Here is a 12,486-nt window from a genome sequence, read left to right as displayed (position 1 = left end):
TTCTTGATCCATACTGATTTAGTACTCTGCTGTGTGTGTGTGTATGATTGGACCCGCAGTTTATTTTCACTCTCTTTGTGTACAAGGATTGGACAGTATGTAGAGGACAGAGGGGAGGAGGGTCAGCCACTGTCAACAAGCGACGGATCGTGAGAAAGACGGGCTGCTATTTGTGATCTCGATTTTATACCACAGCTGTTGGAGTTAAACCGAACTGGTGCATTTTTTTTTTGTTATTGCGTCAACAAGCCTCCAGCTTAACTATAGCAACATGTCAGAGTCACGCCACCCCTGCAGACAAAGACTAATGTCACAATAATGCACTTTATTGAGCCCACTCATCCTCATTATGGTTTGTAGTAGATGGTGTTAAACTTTAAGAGGGAGACGTGCGAGAGATGATGAGCTGCTGGAAGAACGTGTCAAAGACAGAGAACATAGCGGTGCTGTTATGCCTCATAAAATAACTGTTTCGAGGAAAAGAGGATCAAGTAGTTATTTAACCAGGGAACAGAGCTCAGCAATGAAAATGTACTGTTTGTGTTCTCGTTGTTCAGTATGTAGCCCAGCTAATGATTTAATGTTAATGATTTAAAGATCAGCCACACTCAAAAATGTGTTTTTCTTGTTTGTGTTGCCTAAAACTGACATGTAGGCCTGCCCCCCTCAACAGAAGATTGAAATCGTCAGTTGGAGACCACTCAGTTGCCTGAGATGCTTCCTGTTGAGCAATCATGGAGAACATTTCAATAAAGAATCATAAATAAGGGGAATCATAAATATATTTTATATACACTGACGCACTTTTTAAAAAAATCCTCTGGACAACATGTTCTGGTGGTTTACTGATGAGAGGAGGTGGAATGCGGTTGGTTAACAAGTATGAAAATCACCACAAACAATAAAACTAACTGTGATCAAAGCAGAGAGGAGTGATATAAATGAAAAAGATATGTTTTGTTAAACCAGAAACCAGACTTGCACTGATTAATTGGCAATGCTCGGAATCGGGCCGGTTTTCATGTGACAGGCCCAGACCAGTGACTGGCCAGTCAGCGTTACAAATCCGATTCTGTGCCCGTCATTGTCACACACATGTTTTGCACGATGGTCACATCATTCGCGCAGCAGACAAACTGACTGTGATATCACCACAGCGCTGATAACAGCTACACACTCAGACACATGCTTGCTTGAAGCTGGTGTTAGCGACAGATTCCAAGAACAGGATAAAGAGAAGACAGACAGTCTACAATGAGACACAGCAGCTGACAATGTCTCAGAACATCCGTAAACTCTCTAGTTCTTCAGGCTAATGTTAGCCAGCAGCAGACTGCTGTTCACAGAGGGACAGTTAAAATCTCACCTCCTGTTCTGGCTGAACAATAAACAAACTGTGTTGATGTGTCTCCTCAAACATTTTCTCATCCAGACTCGTTTAACTTCTGCGTCTGTTTTCCTCATGGCAAAGTTTTACTGCAGCAAACTGTTGCACTACGTCAGTCTCTGGTTTGTTTACATCTGCTTCCACAGCAGATCACGTGAAATCGCGTCCCGCGAAATCCCAAGATCACTCTTTATCTGAGTCTAGGTCTGACTGAGACTCAAACATGTATAAGTGAATATCTGATGTTTCCTTAAACCTTTTTCTTTTACTTTTTATGTTGAAAATCATGTTAAAATATTAATCATAGCAGAGTATTTTTATGCACTTTAAACTGTGGTGAAAGAATTACTCAGATCCTTTACTAAAGTAAAACTACAACAATGCACAAATATGCTTTTACAAGTAAAGGTTCTTCATTGTAAATCTTACTTAAGTAAAAGTACCAAAGTATCATCAGTAAGATGTGCTTCAGATATTAAAAATAAAAGAAATTGATCTGTGGTAAAATGTCTCCTGTGATAGATATATGATTCTGATATTCGATTGTTCATACTGACGTGTCAAAGTAGCATTTTACTGTTGTAGCTGTCAGAGGTGGAGCTAGTTTTAATTTCTTTATATATACAGTACTTTTATAGTTTAGTCCAGTGGTTCCAAACATAGGGTCCGAACCAGATTTATCTGAGGGGATGTAAGATGATTAATCGGAGAAGAAAGAAGAAAAAACAAAGTTTTGTTACACAAATCTGTTTTGGACATCTGAACCATGACACAGAGACACTTTTTTATTAGCTTACCACAAGTCTTCATGTAAAATATTAATCTTAATACAAACTATTCACTATTAATGCAGTGGAGTAAAAAAATATATATATAATATTTCTTTCTGAAATGTATTGGAATAGACGAATAAAGTAGCAAGAAAATTGATATTCTGAAGTAATGTACAGGTCCCTCAAAATTAAGTAAAGTACTTGGGTAAGTGAACTCCGCCACTGATAAAACATCTCTGGATGGAAACTTTTTTAAGGAGTGATGTTGTGTTTATTTATTTTTGTTACCATGCAAAACTTCATGACTGCACTAGGGGGTATTTTTAGGAAAATGTTACCATATAAACCACCACTCCCCTTTCAGTCCAGAAAACAAACATATGCCGTGTTTTGACTGTGTTCAGTTTAATCTGTTGTGGCCTCTGCTGGGTGCTGTTGTGTGAGTGTGAAGGTGACTGATGGTGTGTGTCCTTTTTTTTTTTTTTTTTTTTTTTTTTTTTTGTCTCCCATCATCAGTACCCTGTCCAGCTGCATGCATGCAGTGGTGGCGCTGCTCTACCCTTTCTCCTGGCAACACACCTTCATCCCCGTGTTACCGGGCTCCATGTTGGACATTGTTTGCTGTCCGACTCCCTTCCTGGTGGGGCTGCTGTCCAGCTCTTTGCCGAAGCTCAAGGAGTTACCTGTGGAAGAGGTGAGTACTTCTTCTCTGACTGTAGACCTCTGAGCACTGTTTCTTTTCCAGATGCATACATTTCTTCTGTCAAGATCTGAATGTTCAGTCTCTGTCTTTTCTTTCTTGGTTTAGAGGTTATTAGTCTCCTGGCTGATAAATTACCACAGTACCGATTCAGAGTAATTCCATTACAAATTGGCTGACTTTTGCTGTCATTTTGACCTCCTCTGCCTCTGGTCTTATTATATGAAGCAAGCAGCCAGGTGACTTTCAACCAAAGGAAACAATCCAAAACTACTGAGGTTACATTTTAAGACAGTACCTTTCAGATCAAAACAACTTAAAGGTGCATTTGTGTTTTTTTGCCACTTGGGGGCAGTATAATAAGCATAAAATATATATCAAAATATATACATTTTTCAAAGCAGACATTTTGATAAGATATAGATTTTACCAACGATACATATTAAGATTCCATTCAGGTGAATCAGAGTAAAGTTCAGTAGTAAGTATGATGTAGCTGCTGTGAAAAAGGTCTATTATCTATTTAAGAACTGCAAAGTTGGGTGCTAATTTTCTTTTCTTCTATCCATCTTGGTCGACCCCTCACACATTACACATAGTCATGATCTGTTGTTTATATAAAAATATTGACTGGTGCAGCTTTAATTTTTTTTTTTTTTTTAATATTGTTTAGTTTGTTGGTAATTGATTGAACAAAATCTTTTATTGTTTTGAGCTGCAGCAGTTAATTTACACAAAATTAATCTGCAGTTATTTTTAATAATCACAAAATTGTTTAAGAAAAACTTTCAGATAAAATGACAAAATTCCGTCTTCCAGATTCTCAAATGTGAATATTTCTCGGTTTTCATATTCTTCTTTGACAATATCTTTGGGTTTTGGACGGTTGGATCAGATAACACACAACGTTTTAACACACATGAGGTCACGCAAGATTTGCTAACATCTTACAGCCCAAATAATGAGGTGCTTAATCAAGAAAATAATTGTTAGATTAATCAGTGAATGGAAATTAACTGTACTTATTAATTAATTAATTAACTGTAGCACAGCAGTGCTACAACAAAACAAACAAACAAATTTTCTGTAAAAGCACCCTGTGGCAACACATACAGCTTATCTACTACTGTATTCTTGCTCATCAATGTACTTTTTTTTATCCATATTAAAAGTCAAGCCATGATTCTGCACATTATTTTTATACAGTATATGTACAGTGTGTGTAAACATGCACACAGATGCACAGTAAGTAGCGTCACATAGTTTTGGTGTGGGCAGAAATTTTCAGGGCACCACCAGCCAACCATCTCTGGCCTCCTTGTCTTTCTTTCTTTCGGCTCATAATGAATGCTTTTCCAGAAAAAAACAAGCAGTTTCCTTATTAATTAGCTTTACAGTTTTGCAGATATGAGTTTCACACATTGTTTTCTGTGGGAAATTGTTGAAGTTTTGTCTTGAGCATTGACTACATCTGTGCATATCTCTCAGACTGAGGGCTGATTTATGTGAAAAAGACAATGTGAGTCACAGTTAACACCAACCTGTTAATGAGCTGTCAACAACATCTGCTGTCTGTTTACGTCACTCATTGTGCTGCTGATTGACTCATGAAAACATTTCTGAAACAGTCTTCTTCATTCAAAACCTTTGTTTTATATGTGAATCTTTGGTCTTGTAGCTTCTTTGAATGTGACATTTTTTTTCTTTTAGTAAATAAATAAACAGTTCCACTTGTAGATAAAAGAAGGGTTTCTGACCATGTTTTTTTAATTAGCTCTGAGGAGTGATTCATTCTTTTTTCTTTTCTCAGGCTTTAATGGTCGACCTGGGAACTGACCGGTTCATCCGACAGGTTAGTCCATGAACTTATAAAACAAAGAAAATCTCATCTTAAAACAAGACCATGTAACTTTTGCTGAACAGTGGCTACAAGTGGTAATTGCAAGATAAAGACAATTTCCCAAGATTTCCCAAGATTTTCTTGAATCATATCTTGAGGATCTACGGGGGATCTGTCTAAGATCTAAGGGGAAAAAATGAAGGAAAATTTTGAAAAAGACATCATAATGGTAACTGTAACAGAGCCACAAGTAGAAAAAACAAATATTTCTCATGATGTGTTGTGTTCATTTGTTCAATTCTCATTTATTTTTGTGATAAAACCATTGAAATGTCTTTTGATGTGCTAAACTGTAGTGTAACAGTAGTAAAAGTCATTAAATTAGCAAACTGTCTCAGTGATGTTTGTTACACCACAGAAATATCCAAAGCTAGTGATCATAAGTTCATGGTCATACCAGACCAAGAAAAGCTAAAGCTTCAAAAACCCTGAATGTGCAGAGTTAAGTCACTGTATTTTTCATTATTTCAACTTTTCATTTGTCAGGAGAACATGTTTTTTCTTCTTTCAAAAGTTATGTGGTCTCGCTTTAAGCAGGGTTGTAAAACATGCAGTTCTCTGTTGTAAGTCTGAGCCTTTGAAACTTATCCTCCAAACATGGTTGTTTATCATTGGTGACTGCAGTGTTTTCGGTTGTTTATAGATGGACGACGAGGCCTCACTGTTGCCGCGGAAACTTCAGGCAGCTCTTGAGCAAGCGCTGGAGCAGAGAAATGACATCATCAATCAGGACTCTGACAGCGAGTCAGACGAAGGTGAATAAATGACAAATCATCTCTTCCCGCAGAGACAGATGTTTTCCTGGTTAATTAGAGGAACAGTTTCTGTGGGGGGATGTGTTCAGTCTGCGTCTCAGTGAAACTCGCTCGAGATGACGTCCTCTGTACAGACTGCTCAACACAGTGAGTCACACAGGCTCATCCTTGAAGGGAGATAATATGGTGTTTCCAATGAACTTTGAACTCTTCACATGTTCCACAGAGGGTTCATCAGAGTCCACATCTTCTAATGTGATGGTAGAACAACGCTGAAAGTTGAACGATCATGAGGAAATCGATCGGAGGAAATGTCTTCTTTTAGAAATGAGATGGAAATAGGTCTATTTTGAATCTATAGTTTAATAAGTATTCCTGCTGGCACCTCCCATATGGTCTAGCGGTTAGGATTCCTGGTTTTCACCCAGGCGGCCCGGGTTCAACTCCCGGTGTGGGAATATGGATTTTATAATGACTTGTCCCCACTGGATCAGTAATAGGTTTACTGTAAAGTACTTTCCAAAACAACAGTTAATAAGTGCTTTGCAGAACAAAGAAACAATATGGAAGAATATGGAAATGCATGAGACAGCATTAAAGGAAAAATCTTTATTTTTGAAAGACATGCCCACTGTTTTTACATTGTTTCATTAGTCCTGAAGAGAGCTTTCATGGGACAGACTTTCTGTCTCTGCGCTCCACATTCTTCTCCAAAAGAAAAACCTACAGCTAACACTGTCTGTGTTTGTGTTACATCTGCTGCATGTCAATCACAGGCCGTTCTCGCTGAAGTGCAAACCAAAGCAAGACACTTGTGCAACATACAATCTGTCTGCTTTAACTGGTACCAGCACACACAATTTCCTATTTTTAAAGGGATCATTCATATTACTTGATTACCAAGAGTCTGTATTACCAACAGTAGATGGTGGTCGGCATGAAGAGAGGACTAGCTGTACATAGGATAAGCAGTATACTGCTGCAGACAGGGTCAGCAGCAAAGTGTATAGCGAGGTGAAGTCCCTCCCCTTCCAGTGTCCCTCATGGGACCTTACTTTGGAAGAAAGGAATTATTTTTGTCCCTGTTTGAACTGAGTTATGAATTACACATATGATGTGTCAATTTAAAACATAATTTTTCAAGACAAGAATGTTGCAGTTTGTCATAGTTTAGTTTTGTGTGAAACTGCTCAGTGAACTACATTTCTTCTCTTGCACAGTATATGTCATCAGGACCAACATCGCTGTCCCTTGTAAGGTTATCTTACCAGAAGTGTTTTATCCAGCAACTCCTGGTCCTTTTATCAGGGGGAAGTAAAAGAACAAGCAAGACCTGTTACTCGTGTGACTGCATCCTGGTACAAAAATACACAGGCATCGTAGCTTCAGTGGCTAACGTTAGCTTTTGGGAGAGGGAGAACATCATGATCTCACTTATGCAACTTCTGGGTACGTAGTCTTTCATATTCCGTATCATCACAGTTCGATACTTCAGCAGTTTTACAGCAAACTGCACCTCTCTTGACTTGTAAAATTATCTTTCAAATTGACAAACATCATATGTATGATTTATGGCACAATTCAAACAGGATCAAAAGATTATGTGTTTCTCAAGACAGACTACTGTCAATATTTTTTCCAAAGTTAGGTCCCATGGTGGTTCACTGGAAGGGGCGTGACTTCACCTCTCTATTTTAGCCATGAAAAAAAGGTTCACCTCAAAAAATCAATATCAGTTTAAGTTTATGCTATATTCAGAATATTTTCACTGCTTTTTGGTATCAGTTAGTCTTTTCTGATGGGAAACTGCAGTTATATAAGCCAAATATCGCTCTCTCTAAATCAACCAGACTCCGCTCACTAATTTTACCTCACAGAACATGGAGTTGTTGTTCTATCGCTGCTTTGATTTGTTAGATTGTTTGTGTTATTAGTATGGATTCACAGTAAAATTACTCATTTCGCCCATGGAGTCTGATTGGTTTGAAGAAAAATGATTGTCTTATATAACTGCGGTTTCCCATCGGAAAAGGCTGTCTGATGGTGAGATAAACAGTGAAAATATTCCAAATATAGTGTACACTTAAATTGCTATTTATTTTTTTAGGTGGCTAAAATTCACTTTGCTGCTGACCACGTCCACAGCAGTACATTCCTTAGCATCTGTACTAGTAGTCCCTCTACTGTTAGGTAATACAAATTCAAATAATCAAATAAACTGAACTATCCATTTAAAGTACTTTGTGCCAGTGTACCAGGCCTAAGGGCCAGTCATGACACCTAACATTTACTGTACAACCCAAAAAATGTTAGAGGAAAATAACAAACACCAACGATAATGTAAAACAGCAGAGGAATGGAGAAAACAAGCAAAAACCCCAGTCATCATCATGGTTTTCCCATAATGACTCTCAGTAAGGCCCCACAGAAACAGCTCTGGTTGTGTCAGTACTGAGGATCTCAGTTTTTCTCTAATATTTACAAAGTTCCTTCAGCTTCAGTTCAGATTCTTTCAGAGTTTCAGAGTTTCTTTGTCCGAACCTCCAGAGCTGTGACATTCTTTTCTCTCACACCGTGCCTCTGTCAACTTGCTCAGATTTTCCAATAGCTCTAGTCTAGTGTTACACTTTTTGACAACACCAATAAACAGACCACCACATTATTGTTATTACTTATTTTGTGGTTAATTAGATTCAGGCGGATTTGACCGAGCATTACGGGACACGTCCCCAAATCTCCACACAGTTAACAACGGCTGTTGGTACATTTTATTACTTGTGTGGCTGTGAGCGTCCTGCCAAACCATGTATTCTGCTTTAATGTGACTCTGGCTGCTCTCGAACAATCTGACTATCTCTTGGAAAATATCAACATACCAAACTTCATGACATGTCTGTTTTCATACTTTATTATGAATACTGATGTAAGTGATACGAATGAATAAAGTGCTTCTCCTCTGTGCCTACAGAGTATAACTCCTTGAACAGCCTGGTGTCAGAGGCCTTCATCCGCTTCTTCTTGGAGACCATCGGCCATTACTCCCTGTTCATCACGCAGAACGAGCGAGGAGAGCGCGTTTTCCAAAGAGAGGCCTTCCGTAAGTCCGTGGCGTCCAAAAGCATCCGTCGCTTCCTGGGTGTCTTCATGGAGTCTCAGATGTTTGCTGGGTTCATTCAGGATCGGGAGCTGAGGAAGACCCGGGCTAAAGGTAGACTGTTTGTCCCCGAGTGTCAGTTGTTTCCAGGAAAAGTTTGTTCACTTCTCTCTGTGGATTTCCCCCCCTGTGCTGTGCAGGAGGAGGCACTGCAGTAACACTGATCTCTAGTGGCTGAAAGTTATCATCAGCACGTTTCCTCACTGTGTGTGCCTCTTGGCAGACAAAAGAAACTGTAACTTCCTGGAATGCAAAAGACTGATTCACATTTTCTGTTTTTTTAATCTCGTGTTGTGGTGTTGACAGGTTTGTTTGAGCAGAGGGTGGATCAGTATCTGGAGGAGCTGCCAGACACTGAGCAAAGTGGAGTCAACAAGTTTCTCAAGGGCCTTGGTGAGTCCTGCAGCAGGCACACAGGGCTACACTCAAGAGTTTAGAAAACACTAGGCTACTTCAAAATCACAGAACTTTCTTTCTTCTTGTTTTATTTGTGTTGGAAATGCATTCATTTCACATTCAATTTTTACAGTGTCAGTATTACTGTAAATAGCTTCATGTAGTATTGTGCACATTTAAATAACAACAATAAAAAAACAGCTCGTTTTACAGCCAGAGTTTTGTTTTTCATAGTATTAGCCACAGGTAGCAAAAGTACACAAATTCTTTACTCAGTTAGAAATACAGATAGTTGTGTAAAAAAGACTCAGAAATGTACAAAAAGTAAAAAGTTGCAAAGTTAACTGAGCCTCACCTTTTGTCTGCGATCAGGTCTTCCTCTCTATCTTTTCAGTCTTGTTACTTCTGTGATACACAACAGAACCGTCTTTTATTTTTCCATCCATTTAGGTTGAAATCGGTGTTGATATTGGGAAGACAGTGCACAATAACACAAAATGAAAATGATCTACGGGTCTCCCCAAAGGCATTAAAACTGAAGTAATTGGTCTGTTTTGAAAATGTAGGAAAAAAAAAGTTGTAAAAAGTTGTTAGAAATATTATACTTCAGTGAAGTACAGAAATCTGAAAAGTGTACTTGAGTAGAGTATTTGTACTAAGTACGTTGGGGCATTAGATTTGATTAATTTTAACTGAACATGAAAAACTCCCACTGTAGATTCTACCAACAGTTGAAAGGGGGAAATTGATAGAGAGCAAGCTGTTGATAAATTTAAATCATATTATATTTTCACACATTTATTCTAGTAAATCAGCTAAAGTCTGATCTTTTTTTGAGGTTCAAATCTGGAAAAAAAAATTCTTTTTGGACTTTGAGGGAAAATGACAACCTTTCCTTCATATATATATATATATTTCATATATTATTTCTATCCATTCATCAGTGTGGGTGGCTCTGATTTTAGCCACTTTCTGGTGACAACCTTTGCTGCCAGAAGAATTTGTACCAGTTTCTTATCACAATTTTCCACCCTTCATATGAGATGTCATTCATACATACTGTATCACTACTAAAAGGAATGTCGACTCCAAATACTTTATTAAATATATTTATGAATTTCCAGCAAATATCGCACAATAACTTAGCAAATCCAGAATATATGGTGTCATTTATCCCACATTGTCACCAACATCCACCACCACTTCACTTATATTGTTTTTGCTGTTCTCTTATAATAAAAAAGGCACATTTCCCTACATTATTCTCACCATATAGCTGAATTAGTTAAATTCCATTATGCTTGACACATTCTTCTCCAGCCCTCCTCTGAAATGTTAAAATTTCCCCTTCTCCTCCCACTTCTCTTTTATGTATTCTCTTTTGTGTTTTCTCAGACTTGAACCAGAGAATACCATTATTCATTCTTATGGCATGTTGGTGATTTGAGTAGTGACAAGAATATTTTCATGATTCCTATCTAAAATCAGTGAAAAATATAATATTTCTCAAACACTCTCATACACCGGAAGATTAGAGCGCACACACAACTCTTTGTTATTACTGTTATCTTTCCAGAGGGAGTTACACACCAATTTTCCCAACTAACTATTTAAGCATGTTAAAATGATCAATTTACCCCTTGTGACTCCTTGAGTCTGTCAATACTTCATAATAAGGTGAAAAATGTGTCTTGCTTATTATTTCACCACTTTAATCGTTGATCTAACTTCACTGTTCATGTAGGATGTATGAATGTATCATGATAATAAAATAATAAACTTAATTTGTAAAACATCTTTCATACAAGAAATGTAGCCTAAAAGTGCGAAAAGAGTGAAAGAATGCAGAAATTTATGTGAAATAATATTGAAAATAAACCCCACTAGATAATATAGTAAGAAATAACATAAAGATGAGAAAAGAATAAATAAAATAGATCGAATGCATAACATAAGGTGGAAAATAAAACCCACTTAATAATACTACTAATCATTACTAATTAAAGCTAAAAATAGAATACATGCAATGCATAAAATAAACAACATTTTAATCTTTTAAAATGTTGTATTTTACTTTATTTTGGTGCAGCAGTGCATTAATGTGACACAAAGTGTAAAAAAAGAGTTTCAGGCTTGTTTCAGGCACGTCAAAGCTAGTTAAATGCTAAAATGAAGAGATAAGATTTTAGTTTAGTGAGCTGGCTTCTCTGATATGCTCACTAGAGGGTTGTTTTTACACAAATTATTATTCAAGGCAGAGTATTTTTTAAATGTCTTTAAACGTGTCTGCAGGGGATCTTAAAGATTTATCAGGAAACCAGACACTTAAGCAGATATTCAGGTTTCTTCACAGACTGCAGGCAGATAAAATCTGGATTAAATGAAACCAAACCTCTTGTAATCTCAGCCTGGATTAATCTTCATACACTGTGTAATAAACTGTATTAAATTTAACCTCTCAGATGCCGCACATTTTACATGATTTAATGCATTTGTTTCAACTTTCTGTTTCAGGAAGCAAAATGAAGTTTCTCCACAAAAAGAACTGAGGGGGAAACAAACTGAGGGCCTGATGTCTCAAGTCTCTGCGTCATGATGATTCTCACTTCTTTGTCTTTTTTTTTAATGTAAACATGTACATATTATTTCACTGTAAGCTGGCTGTGATACTCTTCAGTGTATGTTTATAGTACCTTATGAGATAGTGATAGCAGGACGGTACACAGCGCGTGAGCCGTAGAGTAAACCACTGATGTCCAGGTGTGATTGTGAAGAAGAGTGTTATCAGAGTGTGTGAGTGTATGTGACTCGACATGGGCATAGATGTACAGTTCATATGTTTCTTCCATTTTGCATTATTTCACCACAGTGTTGTCCTCTGTTTCAGGAGTGTATTCAAAAACTGTACATGCATCAAGACAATGAAGAAAATGATTGTAACTCTTCATAGAGTCTTTTGCAATCTTTTATTAAAAAATGGTAGTTAAAATGCTTCAAATGCCTCAGTTTACTAATAATATACATGTTAAATATTTGTGCTGTGAAAGCAAGTTTGGGATTTTTTAAGTGGGATTGTATGAGAAAGTTATTCATAGTCAGTGTATTACCTACAGTAGATGACGGTCAGCGCGCCCCCAGTTTGGAAAAACAGGGAAGAGTCGCTGTGTATGTAGTTAAACAATGTACTGCTGTGGACAAAGTCAGCAAGAAAATGTATTTTAGCCACCACCGAATCTCGCTTTCTCCAAAGCCACCAGACTCCCTTAGATTGTTTGTGTTATTGTATGACTTTGATTAGACAGAAAAAAAAACTTTTTTAAAGTACTGATCTAGGCAGTGGTAGAGCAGCAACTCTTGTGTTCTGTGAGGTCAAGTTCCTGTTTCTGCCAAAGGAGTCTGGTAGCTTTAGAGAAACCGAAAT

At 37.5% G+C, this 12,486-nt stretch overlaps 1 protein-coding gene and 1 non-coding gene across 3 annotated transcripts in view; both read left to right on the top strand.

Moving 5' to 3' along the window:
* dennd2b (DENN domain containing 2B) overlaps nucleotides 1–12,054 on the top strand; it is a 74,462-nt gene extending 62,408 nt beyond the window's left edge. For both annotated transcript variants that reach the window (XM_084716625.1, XM_084716617.1), the window contains exons 15-20: nucleotides 2,677–2,854; nucleotides 4,671–4,712; nucleotides 5,404–5,515; nucleotides 8,484–8,723; nucleotides 8,976–9,062; nucleotides 11,580–12,054. In XM_084716625.1, coding sequence (XP_084572751.1) covers nucleotides 2,677–2,854; nucleotides 4,671–4,712; nucleotides 5,404–5,515; nucleotides 8,484–8,723; nucleotides 8,976–9,062; nucleotides 11,580–11,614 — 694 coding nt within the window. In that variant the 3' untranslated portion in view covers nucleotides 11,615–12,054. The remainder of the gene's footprint in view (nucleotides 1–2,676; nucleotides 2,855–4,670; nucleotides 4,713–5,403; nucleotides 5,516–8,483; nucleotides 8,724–8,975; nucleotides 9,063–11,579) is intronic.
* trnae-uuc (transfer RNA glutamic acid (anticodon UUC)) lies at nucleotides 5,902–5,973 on the top strand. Its single transcript has one exon. It is a non-coding gene; the product is annotated as a tRNA-Glu (tRNA).
* Nucleotides 12,055–12,486: the final 432 nt, after the last annotated feature.

This window comes from Lutjanus erythropterus, chromosome 1 (genome assembly GCF_056507025.1).
Source record: "Lutjanus erythropterus isolate fLutEry1 chromosome 1, fLutEry1.hap2, whole genome shotgun sequence".
In the NCBI taxonomy this organism is placed as follows: Eukaryota; Metazoa; Chordata; class Actinopteri; order Lutjaniformes; family Lutjanidae; genus Lutjanus; species Lutjanus erythropterus.
This window is presented reverse-complemented; position numbering and strand designations above follow the sequence as displayed.